Source organism: Triplophysa rosa, linkage group LG11 (genome assembly GCF_024868665.1).
Source record: "Triplophysa rosa linkage group LG11, Trosa_1v2, whole genome shotgun sequence".
Classification (NCBI taxonomy): Eukaryota; Metazoa; Chordata; class Actinopteri; order Cypriniformes; family Nemacheilidae; genus Triplophysa; species Triplophysa rosa.
Window position 1 is genome coordinate 11,314,883 of NC_079900.1, and position 19,886 is coordinate 11,334,768.

At 38.2% G+C, this 19,886-nt stretch overlaps 3 protein-coding genes across 3 annotated transcripts; 1 reads left to right on the top strand and 2 right to left on the bottom strand.

Annotated features, from left to right (window-relative positions):
• Positions 1–5,146: 5,146 nt before the first annotated feature.
• Positions 5,147–8,414, top strand: ifi35 (interferon-induced protein 35). Its single transcript, XM_057346091.1, has 10 exons — positions 5,147–5,236; positions 5,735–5,763; positions 5,865–5,945; positions 6,021–6,179; positions 6,298–6,414; positions 6,561–6,705; positions 6,782–6,888; positions 6,986–7,172; positions 7,264–7,373; positions 7,686–8,414. The coding sequence occupies exons 2-10, from the start codon at positions 5,752–5,754 to the stop codon at positions 7,893–7,895; spliced, it is 1,128 nt and encodes a 375-aa protein (XP_057202074.1). The 5' UTR covers positions 5,147–5,236; positions 5,735–5,751; the 3' UTR covers positions 7,896–8,414.
• Positions 8,415–8,570: 156 nt separating this feature from the next.
• On the bottom strand, positions 8,571–15,939 carry bcat2 (branched chain amino-acid transaminase 2, mitochondrial). Its single transcript, XM_057346090.1, has 11 exons — positions 15,840–15,939; positions 14,700–14,774; positions 13,992–14,192; positions 13,202–13,312; positions 11,958–12,077; positions 11,703–11,866; positions 11,189–11,331; positions 10,919–11,004; positions 10,639–10,779; positions 10,450–10,524; positions 8,571–10,363 (listed from the first exon to the last, which is right to left on the bottom strand). The coding sequence occupies exons 1-11, from the start codon at positions 15,855–15,857 to the stop codon at positions 10,322–10,324; spliced, it is 1,176 nt and encodes a 391-aa protein (XP_057202073.1). The 5' UTR covers positions 15,858–15,939; the 3' UTR covers positions 8,571–10,321.
• Positions 15,940–16,923: 984 nt separating this feature from the next.
• hsd17b14 (hydroxysteroid (17-beta) dehydrogenase 14) lies at positions 16,924–19,233 on the bottom strand. Its single transcript, XM_057346101.1, has 9 exons — positions 19,030–19,233; positions 18,913–18,951; positions 18,716–18,813; positions 18,572–18,638; positions 18,298–18,389; positions 18,071–18,175; positions 17,923–17,990; positions 17,711–17,807; positions 16,924–17,602 (listed from the first exon to the last, which is right to left on the bottom strand). Exons 1-9 carry the CDS (start codon positions 19,115–19,117, stop codon positions 17,483–17,485), a joined length of 774 nt encoding a protein of 257 aa, XP_057202084.1. The 5' UTR covers positions 19,118–19,233; the 3' UTR covers positions 16,924–17,482.
• Positions 19,234–19,886: the final 653 nt, after the last annotated feature.

Below are 19,886 nucleotides of genomic sequence, written 5' to 3' on the forward strand. Positions count from 1 at the left end.
AGTACAGATGATATAAAAGGAGGAAGGAAAATGAAATTAAACGTATTTTCGCTGATGGTCGGCACCGCCTCTTCACCGAATGTTTTGTGGTATTTGTGATGTGTGCGCCTCGTCAGCGTTGTGTTGTGTAGTATGCGCGCAGCTATGACAAGACGACGACAGATGAGAAGGAACTTTGTTGTGTAGTCGTGTAAGCGCCAAAGCAATTCAAGTTGTCTCACAGTCCCGTAGTGTCAGCTCGGTTTAAGAAGGCAAATAGAACAACAAAAGACGAAAAAGGTACATTTTAAAGTGTGGTGTAATCATCTGTGGGTTACGATCAGTCAAAGATCGTAGAAACATTGTCATGAAATTGATCGGCATAACGGCTAAACGGTAAATAAGCATCACATACACCTTGAGCTACGCGTGCGTGTTAACTTCTGATCTGCTGCTATATCATTTAAAGCGATTTGGAAAATGAATAATGTTTTTACTTAAGTTACTATAGTCAGAGGCGGATTAACCATATGGGCAATTGGGCAAGTGCCCAGGGGCACCAAGACTTTAGGGGCACCAAATAAACCCGCAATACAAAATATATATTTTTTATAAATGTACATAAGCACTTGTTTTTTTAAGACTTAAGTCACGCATCTGCGCTAAATAGGCGTGGCACCATGTGCGGGAATACCCCCACTTTCAGATAAAAATGGTTCTGTCCTCCGCACTTTTTCGACACACCTCCGCCAAAATTCCCGCCCATGTTATCTGGTTAGTTACATAGATTTGAGTGAATTAACATTCAGCCAATCACAAGTGACTGCTATGAGGCGAGTCGTCTTTCGTGTAGCCTACACTTTAATCTTCAAACAGATGGAAGCGGGAACGATGCAGAGCGCATTGTTGTAGCGGAGACTAAAATGCGGGGATTAGCACTGATTAATAAAGGTATATATACATGGCATGCGTCAGAAATAAGATGTTATAGTGCCGATAATGTATGCTAATAATAGTACGTGGAAGTAAGGCCACTATTGAAGATCCAAACCTGGGTTTTAAAGTGAAAGTGAAGAACGGTCGGTGTCATCACTATAGCAATCAATTCATATGTGTCCTGTTTAGTGGAGTACACTTTTATCTTAGTACTTATGTGATCGTTTAGTAAGAAGAATATACACATACTGTGCTTAAATAGAGCGTTTGAATAGCTGTATAGCAGTTAAAATAGTAACAATAACGTTTCATGTTATTTGTATGAATAACCTTGCTATACATTGTAATCTGGTGAATGCCACTTTGGTGAATTAAAGTCCCAATGTCCTGAAAATCTGTACATTGTTCCATTGTCCCCCTAATGTGAATACATACATAGTGTGTGTGTGTGTGTGTGTCCCTGTACCCCCATTTTGTGGCATGCACAACATTTACACCTGTTAAAAAAATGTTAGTGATTTTTTTAAACTACATCAAAACCTGAAATGTAACATTACAACAGAAAGCAGGTGCCCCTTAACTACAGTAGGCCTAATTGTTAAAAATACTTAATGGAAAAGAGTTGTTTTTTGTGTTCTATTCTACAAAAGTGTCATGTTAATGTATAATTCTTGTAAAATAGTATATTGTAAATTGCTGAGTTTCATTCTTATAAAATCTTTTAATATATAAATCTTTTAATGAGTGGATTCTTGCGTGTGGGTTGATGGGGGGGGGCACCTCTGGGGCTGTTGCCCAGGGGCACCATGAGGTCTTAATACGCCTCTGACTATAGTTGAAGTATTCCTGTTGAAATAAAAACAATAGAACCCTGCCCAAAATACAACATAAAATGTAATGGATTTAATGGTTGTAATCAGGGATGCACATAAGTGGTGCGCAGGTGCGCGACCAAAATTAAAATGTAAATAAGTTTAGAAATCTCATTTGCGTACTGACATGGTTGAAACCTTTTGATGCACATGCAATCACTGTTTTAGACCGACTAAATGTAATGCTGGATAAGATTTCCGTTTGTACTGAATGCTGCCAAATTTACTGATATCTCGTTTGTTCCCGGTGATAAACGGGACCTGGGTGTAAATGATGAAAAACGGAGTATTGGTAGCTCCGCCTTTGTTGGTTCTGCTTTCGTTACTAGAGAAGCACGCGGCACGCGCAGCCTCTGTGAATGTCTGGAACTGCGCTGCGCTGCACGTCTACCAAAACACCGCTTCTCTTAAACTTTCTAAAAGCACAAGCTGTTTAAACTTGACACTTTCACGCAGCTTGTGTTTCTCTATGCTACACTCGATCCTAGCTCCGCACCGCAAGTCTCCATGTGCGTTCGCAAGTGCACTTCCCAGCAACCTGGCAAAAACCGAAAAGGTTGTCGTTTTAGGTTTCAAAATTGGTGTTTAAAATTAATATTTACTAGTGTAAAAAGAAAAACAAGAAGAAATACATTATCGTTGTATTTTAAGTGTACCTTAAAGTAATATAAATATAGTATTATCCCACTTTATTATTTTGTTTATTGTTCATTCAAAAATTAACTACTTTTTTACTTTTATTTTTAATAGGTAAATATAATTTGTCACACTATGTGCAATGTGAGCACCAAACCGAATCATAGAAAAACTTATGTGCACCCCTGGTTATAATGGGAATTGTACAATGGATACTTGTTGTCTACTTGTATGTGATGGATTCTATTGGTGGGATGGTAAATCCTATTGGAATTTAATTTAAAAATCTCATTCTAGTTAAAAAATCTTTGTTTTTTTCAGCAGGGATGGTATCAGTAAAACCAATATATTCTATAAATTCTATAAAAAGCTTTCCTGTAGCTCAGTGGTAAGAGCATTGCGTTAACAACGCAAGGTTGTGGGTTCGATCTCAGGGATTGCACATGCCTCTGTATAAATGTATAGAATAAAGCAAAGTAAGTCGCTTTGGATAAAAGCGTCCGCCAAATGCATAAATGTAAGTGTAAATAAATAGGAAACATACTCCAATTAATAATCTTTAGTAAAACCACAGCAACTAAAAATACCATAGTTTCATTATACTAGCTATAGTTTATGTTTGTAGTTAAATTATGGTAATACAAATGGTAATAAATCCAACAAACACATGGCTTTTACACTTTACTATTTACAAGAACCTTACTACTTACTGGTAAATTGCTGCTAAAACTGGTAAAGGGAATATACAAAATAAAACAAACACTGCTCATAAATTCATATAGGCCTAGGGGGCTAATGAGGATAATTAGGCTAAATTATCATACAGGATTATATCTAAACTAAACATATATGTGCTAAACATATAAAGCTCTTAAAGGAGTTGCTCACTGCAAAATTTGCCCCCATTGACTTTCCATAGTAGGAATAAAAATTACTATGGAAAGTCAATGGGGGCAAATTTTGAAGTGAACTACTCCTTTAATACAACTGATACTGTGAGCTACTCAGTGTATTCAGTAGGTTGCTTCAGAGGCATAAGGTATACGACAATAAAACAATGCAAAACTGACATAAAGGAAATGTACTTTTAATACTTGAGTACTTTTAAAAGCACGTACTTCTGTACTTTTACTTAAGTAAGAATCTGTCTTTACAACTTTTACTTGTAGTGGAGTAATATTTGACCAGTAGTATCTGTACTTTCACTCAAGTAAGGAAGTTGTGTACTTCGTCCACCTCTGCGTTGCACACCTGCTTAAACTTAACGAGCTTCGGCGACCGGAACGAGCACCGATTTGGTCGCGATCTGAAGGTTTTGTCACAGACCTTGGAAGTCTATCCGCGACAGCAAAATCCAGCCAAAAGTCACGTAGTGTGAGCTTGCCAGTGTTTCTATCTGAAACTTTCAAAAAGGCTGCAAGTGTATGATGTCTAGTTTTAAAAAAATCTGTTCAGATTTTAAGTCTTGTAGTGTATTCCAGCCATCACAAGTTAGCATTCCCGGTGTCGTATCAAAACCGCTCACTCCTTCTATTCCCTATAGCGAATGCCATTTGAGTCCACTATATGGGGAAGAAGTGAATGAAAATAAGTGAACGATTTCGGACACTGACGTAATATAACCTGCGTCTGACAGTACTGTCGCGGACATTCGAGATAACGGTTATATTACATCTGTGTGGCTTCGTGGATTGCTTAATAAAATTGTAAAGTTTATTTTCACCTTATTTGTCACCTTTTCGTATTAGTTTTTAATAAAGAGAACAAAACAACTGTTTGCCACGTTTATTTACAAACACAAGTGTATAAACGCGTGCATTCGTGGCAGGTCACTCTCATCCAGCTGATTCTCGTATAATGGGAAATAGTGAGTGAGCGAGTGTACATCGAATGTACATTAAAAATCAAAGTAAATTTTGGGTAAAAAAGAGTGAACAAATGTAACGGTGCGTTTTCACTACAGCGGAGCGTGCCGCTTGCAACGCTAAAACGCGTTCGCTTCAAGGCGTGTCATTAATTTTACGCTAACACGCCTCCGAAATGAATACACCAATTGCAAGCAGTCGGAAACCTACGTCATAATCTTGGCTTGCCTACTGTTTACAGCGATGGCTGTCGCCCGGCGTTTGTTGCTTGATATTTGCATAAAGTTAAGAAGAGCCTTTGAGCTCCCAATGCCTTCTCATAATGCAACACGTGAGCGTCAAGCACAGCTCTCATACAAATGAATTGAAAACGCTCGCTCTGCTCCGCGCCAGTGGAAACGCACCGTAAGGAATGAAGTAGTTCACTCAGGTTTCGGACACCACTACAAAATGGCGGACCCCCAATATAGTGCACTATATAGGAGATAGGGAGCGGCAGACACAGACTCCCCAGTTTTCCCTTACGTAGGTTAGGGTTAAAGATTAGGTGTGTGGGCGGGCTTTAGATATAGGGACCAACCACAAAGCAGCATCCTAAGTGAATGAACCAATCAGAAGTAAGGGAGTCAAAATCTCATGGTGAGTTGAAGATTGGGTACAATGGTTGTGTCAAAAATTGATCTAAAAATAAATAGCTGTATTCAATACGGTTGACTCGTGTACGATAATTTGGGTAACATAACTGGGTTACATTAAATATATTAAATATGTAGCCTACACATTTTGTGCATATGACAAATAAACTTGAAGCTTGAAAAATATCTCTTTATATTTAGCTTTGCGCTTCAGTTTAAATGAAACCTTAAACAATATAAACTGTAACGCCCCTCACCTCAGCAGAAGCGAAAGCGAAACTTTTAACTAAACGCTCGAGGTTGCCTAATCACGGTACGTCTTTGTTTTTCTAATTATGTATTTATAAATACCGTAACATTTATAAATTATTCTGCACAACAGTGCATGACAATGTATTATAGTTTAAGAAAACAAATAGTCTTATTCGTAAACGATAGTGAAAGACGCAGTAGGCTAACTTACTGTAGGCTAATGAAAATGTTTCTCACGGATTTTCTTAAAACTGAAAATGTAAATTATTGTAAATGATCTAAACGAAAGATTTTATGTTTAATACCACAAAATAACGTATTGAATTACACTTATGATAAAAAAATACAGTTTTGTATTGTAGTTTGGAACTGTTTTGAAGGCTATCGTTTCCTGTTTCCTTACTTTCTTATCAGCTCACATGGAGCACAATACAAATGTTAAAGAGGACTACATAATTTAATAAAAAAGCGCTTCCAATTTTTAACTTAGCCTATCATAGATATTAAAGAACGCCTGGTATATTGTCTCAAGTAACCTTTGATGTCTGTTTTTCAAAAGCTATTTGGTTGCTGAAGATGTCTACCGAGGTAAAGAAAATAATGTCCTTACTTATACAAACTTATTTTGTATTTACTTCAATAATAGATGTCAAACAATGACCCTGTTGTCATTTTGTCTGTACTGTCAGGAGTTCTCCCTCGTTAGTAATGGCGAATCATTGGGAATGGGAACCCTGGAGAACATACAGAAGGAGATCAACAAATGCAAGGTGTGTGAAGGGTTGTAATATGGGCACCTGTCAACCTGAAAACAAGCCATTATTTACTATGTCCTCTGTCCACAGAATCAATATGACTCTTTAGTAAATGATCAAAAAATGTTCAAGGATGCAATAGACAGCAACAAAAACTATGCTAAACAATTTCAAGAACGCAGAGAAGAAAAGAAAATGTCCCTTGACGCAGATAAGAGAAAACATGCTGAGAAGATTCAGAAAGAAGAGGTGGGTCTAAGTAAATGCACACAGATATAAACATCTGCTTGTTTTTATCAAGACAAAAAGTAGGGTATCACTTAATTTTTTATAATTGTTTTTAATTGATGGGCTCACCTCTCTACAGGAGCAGCAGAGCTCTGTACAAAAGGAGCATGAAAGACTCAGAGCGGATATCATACAAATAAAGGAGGAGTTGGATTATCTGGAGAAGAAGAATGACCATCTAAAACAGCAAACTGAGGTTTCCAGAGCCTTTTAACTAAACCTTGTCACATTTATCTTAGTTTTAGTCATTGGGTATTCTATGAATTCTAAATCTGTATGTATCCATAAGATACATGCATTGTGCACAGTTACAGTACACTGAGTTTGAGTTTTGGGTTATAGGTCTCCACAGCAGTGCCTGAGAAGAAGGTTGTATTTAAAGGAAAGACAGAACAAGGTGCACATGCTCTGAGTTTTGACGTGAGTCCCCGCATAGTGTATCCGATGGAGGGTGGAACAGCGCTTATCACCTTTGAGGAAGTGGGAGGTATGTAACGATCAGAAAAAAACCTTACCACAGCATGTGAAATCTCTTCTGATTGAAGTTTTAACCTGATTTTTAGTGGCTCAGAAGATTTTAAGCATGAAGGAGCATTCTGTGGAGCTTGGGGAATGTGTCATCAATGTGCAGGTTAAACCAGTTCAGTTTTTGGTTCCCAGTTATATTGAGGTAAATGGATTAAACTTTTGAGATTAGATTTTGTTGCACGACTCTTACGTGATATAAAATCTGCAAAATTTTTCTCTCTTTCTCACATGCCTGTTAGATGGACACACAGGTTTGCCCACGAAGAATCTTAGTCTCTAACCTGCCAAGTAAATTACCAGAGGACAAACTACTCGACAAACTGGAGATTCATTTCTCTAAGACAAAGAATGGAGGCAGCGAGGTGGAGGAAATAGACATGTTGCATGATTCTGGCACGGTGGTTGTTACCTTTGTAGATGATAGTGGTATGTTAGTTCCCAATATCTTTCATTGAACCATATTTGATTGAGTCAAATGCTTGAGTTTTAAACTCTTCTGCTCATCATTTGCCTTCAGTTGCCAAAGGTCTGACAGACCAACAGGATCATAAATTTGACATTGTGAAAGGCCAGAAGCACAAGGTGAAGGTCACTCCATTCCTCAATGGAGAAATTTCACAGCTTCACGTAAGTGGAATGCATTATCCCAATATTTAAAGGCGGGGTGTCCGATTTCCGAATTACGCTTGTTTAGGCAAAGTCGGGCCGAGTACCAAAACAACCTTGTAGCCAATCAGCAGTAAGGTGTACAGTGCACAGGACGGACATTAGTCGAGCCGAGCACTGACAACAGCGAAAGATGGGGGTAGGGGGGTGTGTCTTGTTTTGGTGATTTGAACATCAACAAGGGCTCAGAGAAATCGTACACCCCGCCTTTAAGTTAATAATTTATAAGGAAAAGCATATCCAACTAAAAGCCTTACTATTGCACAATTTCAGACAAGGTACTCAGTGTGCCTGCGCACTGTTCAGCTTACCGGCATCCCTTCCATTATGGAGCGAGAAAATCTGCAGGACCACCTGGAGATCCACTTCCAGAAGGGAGCCAATGGTGGCGGTGAGGTGGAGAGCATCATCTACAACCCTATGGGCCACACCACCCTAGCCGTATTTGTGGAGGACTCCCTTGAAGACAGCCAGAGCATCTGAGACATTATATAGCTATTATACCTGAACAGCTTTGTGACATAATACTGCATTTCGGTCACAAACTAGAAATGTATTTTCATAATAGAGATTTAGGGCTAATTAGTAAAAAGATTTCTACCTCTTTGTACTTTTATCTATACATCATTACACTTTGATGTCTATACATGGACATGTTTATACATTATATAAATACATGACTCGTAGAATATTTTTCTTATAACTATTCTAAATTGATATGCTTTAGTTGGCAAAATATTGCCACGTCCTTGAAGCTAAAGTATGGGATGATGGGGAAGGAAACCAGATAAAAGTTTCTTATTAATTCATACGCTATTAATAAAAAATACATTTGCTCATGAAAAATGTATAGTTTCAATGCAAGTTAAACATTTACCATGTTCACTGACAAAAAAAATCTCAAATAAACTTAAATGTGCCAAAACTGATTTTGTGATATGAGGCAAATCTGATTTGGGGATGTTCTTATTTCTATGTAAAATAAAATCTACAAAAGTGCATGTTTGAATGTAAACTTGCAAATTACTCCAGCAATTGTGCTTGTTTCAATACAGCATATACACAGAGTGTAAATGTAAAAATATATATAAAACTAGACCATGACTGTGAATTAACCACTATTTGTCCAAAACAAAAATCATGTTACACAAATATGGACGCAAGTTGAATTTATTTGTAAAAATACAGTAACAGAAAACATCTACTCAGACATCCCTTAGACAAAAAAACAAATAAACTGAACACAGCAGCAGCCCCCAGTAAAATAATGACGATTGCAAAAGATACAGAACTCAAAGAGAAAGTAACAGCCATCTCCATTAGGCACTTACAGAAGAGAGATGTGGAGTGTGTGCATTAAAATACAGGTTTAAAATAAGCATAAAAAGAAATCAGGGGTTTAAACAAAGACTTAAAAAAACAGGACAATAGGAATTTTAACCGTATACCGCAAAAATAAGTTAAATCTGATACAATCTCAATCTTCAGTGATTTCATATCACACACATGTACAAACAGGTCACATATTTGTTCCAAATATCACACAGGAAATCAGCCTAGTGCACCTATAATTCTCCCATCAGGACTCTTATAATGGTCTGTAGAGCTGCTATCAGGACATTTGTGCATTCTTTGCCATTCAGTGCGTGTATTGCATCAACTCAAGCTTTACGGTTTTAATCTGCACCTAGTCAAAAATATCGACTTTGAAGTACCATCTAACCCCAAAGACATATACAACACTTTACTATCCTTAGTTCATTCAATATCATTGCATGTGTGTCTTTCTTTAAAAGAGAACCATAACTATAAATTCATTGAAATGTGTGATCATCTCTTCTTGTGCTCTCTTGTGTTACACAAATAAACAAGCTAACATGAATTTCCTTTAAAATGATGGTGTGCAGAAATACGCTTCTTTCCAACTGCCTGATTTCACACCGTACCCTCCATAGTAAAGGAACAGTTCACCCAAAAATAAAAATTCTGTCATCATTTACTTCTCATTTAATTCTGTCATAAATTACTCTCAATTTGTTCTAAATCTGTATACATTTCTTTGTTGAAAACAAAAGATATTTGGAAGAATGTAGGAAAGCAAACAGTTCTGTGGCACGTTTGACTGCCATTCCACCGGGTTACTATTCAGACTACACCTACAACTAAATGCCATTGGGAACGTCACGGGCTCCCCTATAGACTCCTGGCATTAAGAATGTACATATTTAACTGTTAGAGCACATCAAATCAAAATGTCATGATCTGAAAAAATAAACAGATATCTGGTTTTGTATAAATAAGATTTGTGACTCAGACAGTGGCCAGAGATTCACTGTTTCCAGTAATGCTCTTCCTAAAATGAGATGTTTGATGGCCAAGAACTGTTTGGTTACAAGCATTCTTCCAAATCTCTTTCTCTGTGTTAATCAGAACAAAGAAATGTATACAGATTTGGAACAACTCGAGGGTGAGTAAACGATGACAGAATTTTTATGTTTGGGTGAACCGTCCCTTTAAAGTAGTAAAGTTAATAAAGTGAAACGTCCTTGGAAGAAAAAACACTCTACAAGAAAATTATGAAAGCACGGTTGATTGTTAAAAAAACTGCCACCATAACAAAAATGTAAAAACTGGATCGGTAAGTACTGCAAAATCTATAGACTTATTGTGCCTTTTACATGGCTTCTATTGCTTGTGCTAAAACAAGACAATCACAGCTACAGATTGTGCCATGTGAATTTCTAAGCAAGTAGGATTTAAGGTTGTGTCATATTCTGCATATTTTTTATAGATCTCTCACTTAAAGAGGTTGCTACTCTAGAACATCTCAAAAGTTCACACGGTAACACATGAGATGAGAGGTTTTAGACATGAGACCTGACATGAGATATCCAGGCTGACACATCTAGTTAGACAACCAGCGGCGCCCAGTCCCTCTGCTTGCGTCCATACTGTGCATACAGAGACAATAGAGAGGTTAAGAGCGATCGGTAAGAGAAATTCCAAAAATAAGTGAGTTAATTGAGAATTTCCATACCTGCAAATCAGTGAGTTCTTTATGGAACCTCTTAGCAAGATCTGGACCATTCTGCATTGTTGGAATCTGGTAGATCTAAATGCAAAAAGAACAAGGTTTTAAATAAATATATAAATATTCATCAGACACTGATAGCTCGTAGAAAGCAGTAAGTGGACATATGCATTCGAGACCTGCAGTGTGTATTACCTTTTCTCTGTAGAGCAGACTGCCAACTGGACACACCACACATGCAGTGCCAGAGCCGAATACTTCCAGAACCCGTCCGTCATTTAAAGCACCAATTAGCTCCTTCATTACTACTTTACGCTCTGTCACTTTGAAGTCTCCCTGAAAAAACCCACAACCCCTACGAATAAGGTACAGTTTGGTAACATATGGAAATTCCTTGGTACTTATGTGTGTAAAAAAAACCTCAAACAAACAAACAAACAAACATGGAATTACTGTCTCTTTCCGTTTCTCTTACCCATTCTCTTGAGAGGTCCAGAAGAGATTGCCGAGTGACTCCTGGAAGAATGATGCCATCTAGTGGAGGGGTCACGAGCTCTCTCTCTACACAGACACCAAGACAAAGAGTTTGTGTTTAATATGTGTGTTTAAAGAGGCACACACATATTAAAACAGCATGCCAGCAAAGAAGGAATGACATTTATTTCGCTGTGCAACTACAAATAGAGATTTCGGATATGTATATTTTAGTTTCTACAAGCAACTATTCAATTCACACACTCTTCACCTCCGTTCTCCGTGGTCCAGTAGATGAAGAGATTCATAGTTCCGACCTCAGTGATCTCCTCCTGCTCTCCGTAAAGCCAGAGGACCTGCTGGCAGCCCTTCTTTGCTGCCTCGCTCTGAATAGCGATGGTCGGCCCATAGTTACTGAGGAAAAAAGCAGAGGAAACTAAATACATTTCTGTTTAAAAGACCTGAAAGTGAAAACACTAATAAATAATCAGGAATCAATAACAAACAAACAAACCACCAGGGGGCAGCAGAACAAGCGTTGCTGCATTGGTGACGTGAACTAAAGACTGATAAGACCATAAAATGGTGTCAGAGTTATCACATAAAGACCCGTGCCACATTAGTGTGACTGCTTAGGATTTACAACAAATTTCAGCATATCCACGCATGCTGTTGGAGCCTATTGAAGTTCTTCTGTAATCTCTCCCCTCTCAACAAACAACTCTTTGCAACCATCATGCTGCAACAACAAACAAGGTGTTAATAAGGCTTCTATGACCTCTTACCCTCCCATCTTGTATTCTCCAACACCTCCTCTACAGGCACGGACATAGCGCGGATCTGCCAGCAGAGACACGGGACTGAAGCCTCCAGTGGCAAAATAAGGCCCAACAGGTCCGATAATGACAAAGAGCAAAGCATGACCTGCTCGAGCCACACCTAGAGAAGGCTGAAAAGACAGCACAAGGGTCAACAACACATACTCTAACTATAACAAAAAATATTTTCAACAGATTTACTGGTTTTGATGCGGCTTTTACCTCTATGCCTATGAAGGTCGGTCTGACGTACAGACTGGCGTCTGTTGAATACGGAACCCATTCTTGATCAACCTCAACCAGCTTTTTAATACACTCCAGCAGTTCAACCTTATCAAACACCTAAATTGTAAAAATGAGAGAGAATACATAAGACGTAGATGAGAGAAAAAAACGCCTCAGATTGATTAGATTGAATGATGATAATCTCTTAAAGGGACAGTTCACCCAAAAGTAAAATCTGACATCATTTACTCACCCTCTTGTCAATTCAAACCTGCATGACTTTCTTTCTTCTGCAGAACACAAAAGAAGATTAAAAAAAAAAAGCTGGTAACTGAACAATGGCGCTGCCCATTCACTTCTTTTGTATGGACACAAAAGCAACGCAAGTCAATGGGTACCATTTACCAACATTCTTCAAAATATCTTCTTTTGCGTTCTGCAGAAGAAAGTCATCCAGGTTTGAAATGACAAGAGGGTGAGTAAATGATGACAGATTTTTCATTTTTGGGTGGACTATCCCTTTAAAGCATCAGCCAATATGATTAATTCAATTCAATTTTATTTATATAGCGCTTTTCACAATGTGCATTGTTCCAAAGCAGCTTTACAGGAGCAAATAAGAAAAACACAGAAAGGTAAAACACAGCACAGTGCATGGTGTTTATAGACCAAGCAAGATCATTATAATAAATAATATCTAATAAATAAATGAATAAATAAATAAATAAATGCAGTCTCCCGGTGAGCAAGCCAACACTGCACTGCTCTGCTGTGGCGAGGAACCCAAACTCCAATGCTGAATAATGGAGAAAAAAAAACCTCGGGAGAAACCAGGCTCAGCCGGGAGGGCCAGATCTCCTCTGACGTGTCATGGCTGCACTCAGTGACCCCGACCAAAGCCACCGAGCAACGTCCACGAAGAACAGGGAGAGCCCACGAGCCGCGACCCAGGAAGCCCCACCCGCCGAAACCGTGCAGGTCCAACCCGGTCTCATTCCGCGATCAACAACAGACAACAGAGGAACAACCAGGGAAAAGTAGTAATGGCATAATTAACTTTATTCCTCCGTTGTCCGACATCGACCACAAAACAAGACCAACCAGACCAGATCCACACAGTCCCAACAAATGAAACGCCCCGAACCACAACCAACAAGCCCCCCCACTCCCCACAACACCCACCCAGCTACCTCCAATTAAGAAGGTTTCTAAACACTCGTTGAGGTAAAACGAGGACTTACAGGCAGACAGCTTCTTACAGCACTGCGATACATGCGCTCCATATTTAAATTGGGCCTGAAGAGACGGATGTGGTTATCTACTCCTCGAAATGCCTTCATGCCCTCGAAGAGCTAAGAGATCCAAAGACAAGATCAGACCACAACAACGATAGACCATATAGACCGTTTCATCGGACGTGCGCGCCGGGACTGCAGCTAACTTCCGGTCTGTGTTTGGCTAGTGACTAATAATATAACACTTTCTATTTTATTTAATTTATGTTCATATTAATTTATATTACTATTTTATTGCATAATAATTGTATTAAATAAACGATTTGTTAAATTTTGTTGTATGTTCATTTTATTAAATAAACAATTTGTTGAATGCATTGTGTAGCTTTGTCATATTTAAAGAAACCGTATGGTACATTGAAATCTAGCGGCTGAGCTTGGTATCGCAGTCTAAATTCAAAATATTGGAGAGACAGGTTTAGCTTCTTTTACTTGTTATAAGAAATAATCTACAGGCACTCTATTGTTTGTGAATGTGTACCTGAAGTTAAGGGCAGTCCACCAACGCACACATGCGCAGTAACGTTTGTTTATGTTGTCACTTTGAAACAGTCTATAAATAAACTGCAATAAAGCAAAAGTCTAAGTTAAAAAAGACAATAACTGCAGCTCTGTCTGGTGTTTCTGAGAAGAAGAATGTCTGATATTAGTGTAAATGATAAAAGGTCTGTAAATGGTGTAAATGCAAAATAAAGTGAACATTTTTAAACACCATGTGGATCACTCGCTCCCTCACCTCTATAGAGTAATGCAGGGATGAAGCAGCAGGATGAAGGGACAGATTCTGGAAGGGCTTGATCTCAGGATTCTTCCATCCTCCCTCTGCAGACCAATAGATGGTCAGCATGTGGTCTGAAAACTGCTTGCCAAACACAAGGGTGGAGGGGTCTGGCTTTGGCTTCAGCACAGGATTCCTCTCGATGGTAAGATCTGCAGCCTGCCACAAATAAACGGTGAGGGAGAGAGAGAGAATGGAAAGAGAGGGGGGGAGGAAGTACAGCAGGTATGTGGAGAGGTTTATATTCATTATCGCTGATTGCACATGCATTTGATAAATGAATCTGGACCCACCATGCAAGTCAGGCTCTTATAAAAAAATCGAATTTGAACTAAATTAAATTGCGATGAGAAGAGATTAAGTGGGTTGTTGGAAGAAAGAAGGCGAGTGAAAGAGTAGAGGCAAAAAAGGCAAGTCAGACATCACAAGGTGAGACCATGGCCAGCTTAACACTTCAGAGAATGAACCTCAGAAAGGAATCCTACTCAAGAAAAGATGTAAAACATCTGCGTAAAAACAAGACCTCACCAGGTGTTACAGAAGTGAAAGAATTACACATGATTAGGGTCATACAGTGTCACAAGACCTTAATGGCCCCGTATGGTTTGTGGGACGCCATAAAACAGGAGTGGTGCATGAATCTGGCTCTACGGGTCTGTTAAATACCTTGAAGGAGGAACTGGCGAACCGAAGTGAACCAAATGACACGGGGAGTGACTGAAGAAGCCGTCCATTGAGTGCCTGAGCAAAAATAACAAACATTTTTGTTTAAAGGGGTGTGACTGTATCAACTGATTAGAAATCCATGAAGTGTGACTAGAGTTTCATTTTATAGCAGTAGGAGAGAATGAGTTGTTAACAGCTGTTGTTTAGCCCTCATGAGAACAGTCATGGATGCATGTACCAGCTGTATATACCTGCACTTTGTTTGGCATGTGTACAAGGAGACAGTTGGGTCATAAGACAACAGCGCTTTAAATAACCATAAATGCCAGCGATTCAGCAAAACAACAAACTGTAGAAAAGGTATGTCTAACCATGCTGAAAGAAATAAAAATACTATTATGAACCATCAGCTGTTTACCATGAACATCATTATAAAACGACTTCCTGTCGTGTGATTTGGGCATTATTCCAGTAGGATTTCATGGCGCTTTACTGGTTCCCATCCACCAGATAACATCCCACAGAACCCACCACATTACAAGAGACTAATTTAATTTCCATACATGAAACCCAATACAGTTCCCATTATAATACAATCATTCATCTATTAGAACTTAACGGTTTCTTTTTTCCGCAAGGTCGATAAGATCAACTCGCAAGTTTTTTTTTCCTGTGGTGTATTTGTTTACATAATAAATACTTTATGTCCCAGAAAGACAATAGGTCGCTCCTAGATCTTGTGGGAAACCTCGCTCACAAATGTCCATGCATATTAAGCAAAAAGGCGTTTAAGTTAAATAAATAAATAAATAAATACGTGGCAAGCGAAACATCGTACGTTCTTATTGTTTACAGGCCGATTACAAGCAGCTATTTAAAGTGTGAATCAACAAATGACGTCATTACAAAAACCCCGAGCTTAAAAATCTGAAAACACCTGAAACGTTCACGAGGAAAGCAGGGCGATTCTCGTTCACGGTTTGATAAGTAACTTGCTTTTGCAGATGTGCAACCGCGACAATCTGCTGTTTATAAATAAACTCCACTAAATAAACTCTAGATAATACGAGTGGATTAATTATTGACGGAAGGGTCTGGAGATGATAAATAAATGATAGATTAAATGCTCTTTGAACTCACCGTCCTAAGGGCTGCCATTGCTGCAAATGAATCGTAAACTAGTCCGTGCAGAAGCAACTGCGTGATTTCCGCGTTCCGGGATTGGACGCCTGGTGTAATGGCGGTAATATGTACAGGGTTTTAAATCGGTAAATGTCCTGAGACGTGTTTTATTGGTTTATTTGGTGTAGGTCAGATCAAATGCAACATTTTCCAGGGTTATATGTGCTTGAGAGACTTGTTTGAAATCCTAAATGTGATCATTTGTGATGATATTGGGCTATAACGTTCCATGTAAATATCTAATACTTTTAGGTTTTGACTTTAAACCAGGAATTGGTTGTTTGGGGCATTATGACTACTTAAGTTACATGTTAATATACTGTATTATTAAAACGTATGACGCGACTACAGACTTTTTTTTAAAATATATTTCTCTTCAACCAAAGGATAGGCGTGACAGAACTCTTGCATCTGATTGGATAAAGAGGCGCCGTCGAGTCAATGCGGTCAGACGGTGTCAAACAAGGTCGTGTTGGAACCAGTATATCAGTCATTGGTCGGTAAACGAGGCGTTGGTCTAAACCACTTAAATGATTGGCTTGTTGAAAATTACAGATTTATATTTTACATAAATATAATGGTCTGATGGAATAAAATAAACTACATGTTCAATATTGTAAACACAGACACGTGCCATTAGACCATTGATTTTGACTTTCACATGATCACATATTTATAGATGGCAATCATGAGTCTCATCAGTAAATATTAATGATCTGTCTAATATAAATATCAAATGTACCCTATTACTCATTTATTGATTTAGTATTTGTTAGTATAGCATCTGGTTTAAAACTTCAAACATTCAAATATTTATGGTTCATATCTTTGAATGTTCATAAATGCTATTATTTAACTACTGTAGGCCTATATGCTGCTGTCATATAAGTGCTCTTATGAACACATGCTTTAAACAGGATATTATTAATCTTGTGTTATTAGTTACCTTATAAAACCCCATTGATAGTGGTTAAATTAGTTCTGATAAAATTACTTGCATTGAATTACAGCAAACATTATTTAAAACAATTTGCAAGACAAATAAGGTAAAACATTTACTGAGCACATTTTTGCATACAATTTTAAAGATTAGGGTTAAAATGTGATTATTGTGCAACAAACATGCTGGTCCGTAGTCATGTATTTTAAAGCATTCAGCCTATATGATCAAACATCACAGTAATTCACAGTTCAGATTGTTCAGATCCCTTTCACATACTGTATACTTATATATATCAATAAAAGTTTTTAAAACCTTATATCGTTTCATCACTTTTAAAGATACTCTGTAAGAAAAAGAACAACGTTCTGTAAACTATTGTTGTCAGCTGTAAATCAATTTGTATTAATTTGTGCACAAATGTCAGCAAGTAGTCAAACATATTTTCATTGTCAATAACTTGAAAAATGAATGTCATAATATATCACATAAATTGTTTGGGGAAAAAATGTAAAAAATTACCACACTCAACTTGTGGTAAAAATGCAAATCAGCATTTAGAACAAGCACCATCAAGCAAACAAAAAACATCTGTCTATGTGGAATGCATCCATATTGTTTTATCAATCCTGTCCAATTATGTAACCTGGCTTTTGAAGCCTTAGTTAAGTTCAGCACCTCCACTCAGAAACAAATCTATGCCAGTACAGAAAGTGGCATCAGCTGCCAGGAAGAGGGCAGCCAATCCACTCTCAGCCTCAGTTCCCATTCGACCAATTAGCTGTTGAGTAGAAGTGAGAAAACATAACTTAACATTTTAACATGGACCGTAATTCTCTAGTAGCTATCCAACCCACCCATATGCCCATTTACTCTTATGAACACTCACCTGTGCATTTTCTCCTTCTTTAATAGTAGCAGATGAGTTTTCAGTCTGGCTGGCAAGCTCCTCCCACAGAGGTGTCATTACATTACTTGGAGAGATGCTATTATAGCGAATAAAAGACTCTTGATAAACACGATGCTCATTTCATGTAAACAAACAGATAAAATAGAAAAGCTTAAGTATATAAAGTGAAGAACCCATGAAATGTCACTCACCAATTGACTCGCACTTGATACCGACTCTCGTCCACGGCCATTGCTTTAGTCATGGAAATAATCGCCCCCTTGTAGAATTATTTGAGTATTACAGTCATTCCCAATTTAAACGATAACCATAATGCATGTAACACAAGAATCAACTCACCTTGGTTGCCACATAAGGAGCAGCATGTTTCTGACCAATAGAGGCTACCAGGCTGGACAGATTAATGATGTTGCCTTGCGTTTTGCGCAAATAGGGTAATGCATACTGTTAAGGGGTAGTGAAAAAGGGAAATCCATTTTTGCAGTCATTCTTCCTTCTCTATGTTTTGATCAAATATAATTGGCAGAAACGATGAGCATAGAATAGACATTGATGGATGACCTTACCTTAGAAGCAAGGAAGTAATTTATAAGATTCAGATTAAGCAGGTCTTTAAACTCCTCTGCTGTAGTGTCATCTGTGGCCTTATGAGGGGGGTCTGATGTATCAATAGAAAGAAACCACAATTAATTTAAAATAGAAATAAAATTGAATAGATATGTGCTACGTTTGAAAAGTCACAAGATAAAACGGTATAAAAATATGAAAAATCCATAGAGACTGGAAAGACATGTGTAAGAAATAGCAAATGTATCAAAAGTAAATTAAAGGTCGACTTACGCCACCCAGCGTTGTTTACCAAACAGTCTATTTGTCCAAACTGGCCCACCGTAACATTTATTAACCGCTTAAGGGTAGAAAGAAAGAAATTAGAGATAGGTGCGAGACACTTCAAGCTAACGAAACACGAAAGCCAGCGCTTACCTTGATGTCATCCTCTTTCGTCATGTCACAAGACACAAACATGCACGAGCCCGGCCCTTCCTTATTCAGCGCAGACTCCAGAGTCTTTCCATCTTCCACTAACAAATGATTAAAAGGTGGGAAACGTGACTTTTGAAGTGTATTGCATTCATCCCGATCGTAAAATGTTAAATGATATTAAAAAGATCTCGTCATACCCCCTAGAGCGCAGAACACAACTTTGGCCCCGTTCTGCACTGCAAAGCAAACATGATTACTATTTGACTCACTCTTTTGTTATCTTATTGTACAGAAAACACTGTACAAGTTCTTACCGAACACTTTCACGATCCCTCTTCCAATGCCTTTAGAGCCTCCAGTTACGATGACAACTTTGTTAAGATAGCGTTGAGCACAAGCCATGTTGAAACTGCACTTTAGATGGCACACTTTCTTCTTTATGCACCAAGTGTGAGTATTTCCTCGTATGCGCAAATATTGAGAGCGTCCGCTCAACAACCAGTTTTACTGGAATGTCAGGTTAGAGAAGTGGAACCTAAAATCATATGTCTGCCAACAGACACATCACGTGGGTTATGGGATTTGTAGTTTTGGAGTCATCTTTTTGTATACATCATTTTAAGTGCACGATTAAAGTGATTTAAGAGTCGCTTCTGTCTGGAAGCTTGAATGCTCCTCACTCTCGTCTGGAAACACCTACAGATTTATCAATGACCATGATGCAATATTACAGTCATACTGTATTAACTTTAGGACACCTTTTGGAGCGATTTTAGTCTCATTAATTATTCACGCGTAAAACAAGATACACACATGCGTAAACAGTTTCGCATGAATAAAACCTAATTTACGTGCACAAAGTATAAATATACATTTACAAAAAGCAATTCACGTGCGTAAAACAAAACTATTTTCTCATAAAGTACGTTTCGCAAACATACGACTGTGCACAAATATTTCGAAAGTTTAAAATGGACACGTTTATCGTGTTATGTGAATGTGCAAATCGTCACTCGCGTGTGAATCGGCTTGGATGTGTGTGTGTGTTTTGAGACTCTCCTGGCAGCGCAACCCCTCCCACGTGGGTTGTCGTACTCTTTAGCCAATCAGATTCAACCTTACCATTCAACCAATCATAAACGCGGAGAGCACAGGACTCAAGGAAAACGGC

Coding starts and splice junctions, on each gene's coding strand:
- bcat2 (XM_057346090.1), bottom strand. Junction 13,313..13,991: donor CCCTGCATTACTCTATAGAG/GTGAGGGAGCGA, acceptor TGGATCTCTTAG/CTCTTCGAGGGCATGAAGGC. Junction 11,005..11,188: donor CTGGACCACGGAGAACGGAG/GTGAAGAGTGTG, acceptor GTGTCTGTGTAG/AGAGAGAGCTCGTGACCCCT.
- ifi35 (XM_057346091.1), top strand. Junction 6,180..6,297: donor AGAAGATTCAGAAAGAAGAG/GTGGGTCTAAGT, acceptor ACCTCTCTACAG/GAGCAGCAGAGCTCTGTACA. Junction 7,173..7,263: donor TACCTTTGTAGATGATAGTG/GTATGTTAGTTC, acceptor ATTTGCCTTCAG/TTGCCAAAGGTCTGACAGAC.
- hsd17b14 (XM_057346101.1), bottom strand. CDS start 19,117: ATGGCTTGTGCTCAACGCTATCTTAACAAAGTTGTCATCGTAACTGGA. Junction 18,176..18,297: donor ATTACTTCCTTGCTTCTAAG/GTAAGGTCATCC, acceptor ACCCCTTAACAG/TATGCATTACCCTATTTGCG. Junction 17,808..17,922: donor TATCAAGTGCGAGTCAATTG/GTGAGTGACATT, acceptor TCGCTATAATAG/CATCTCTCCAAGTAATGTAA.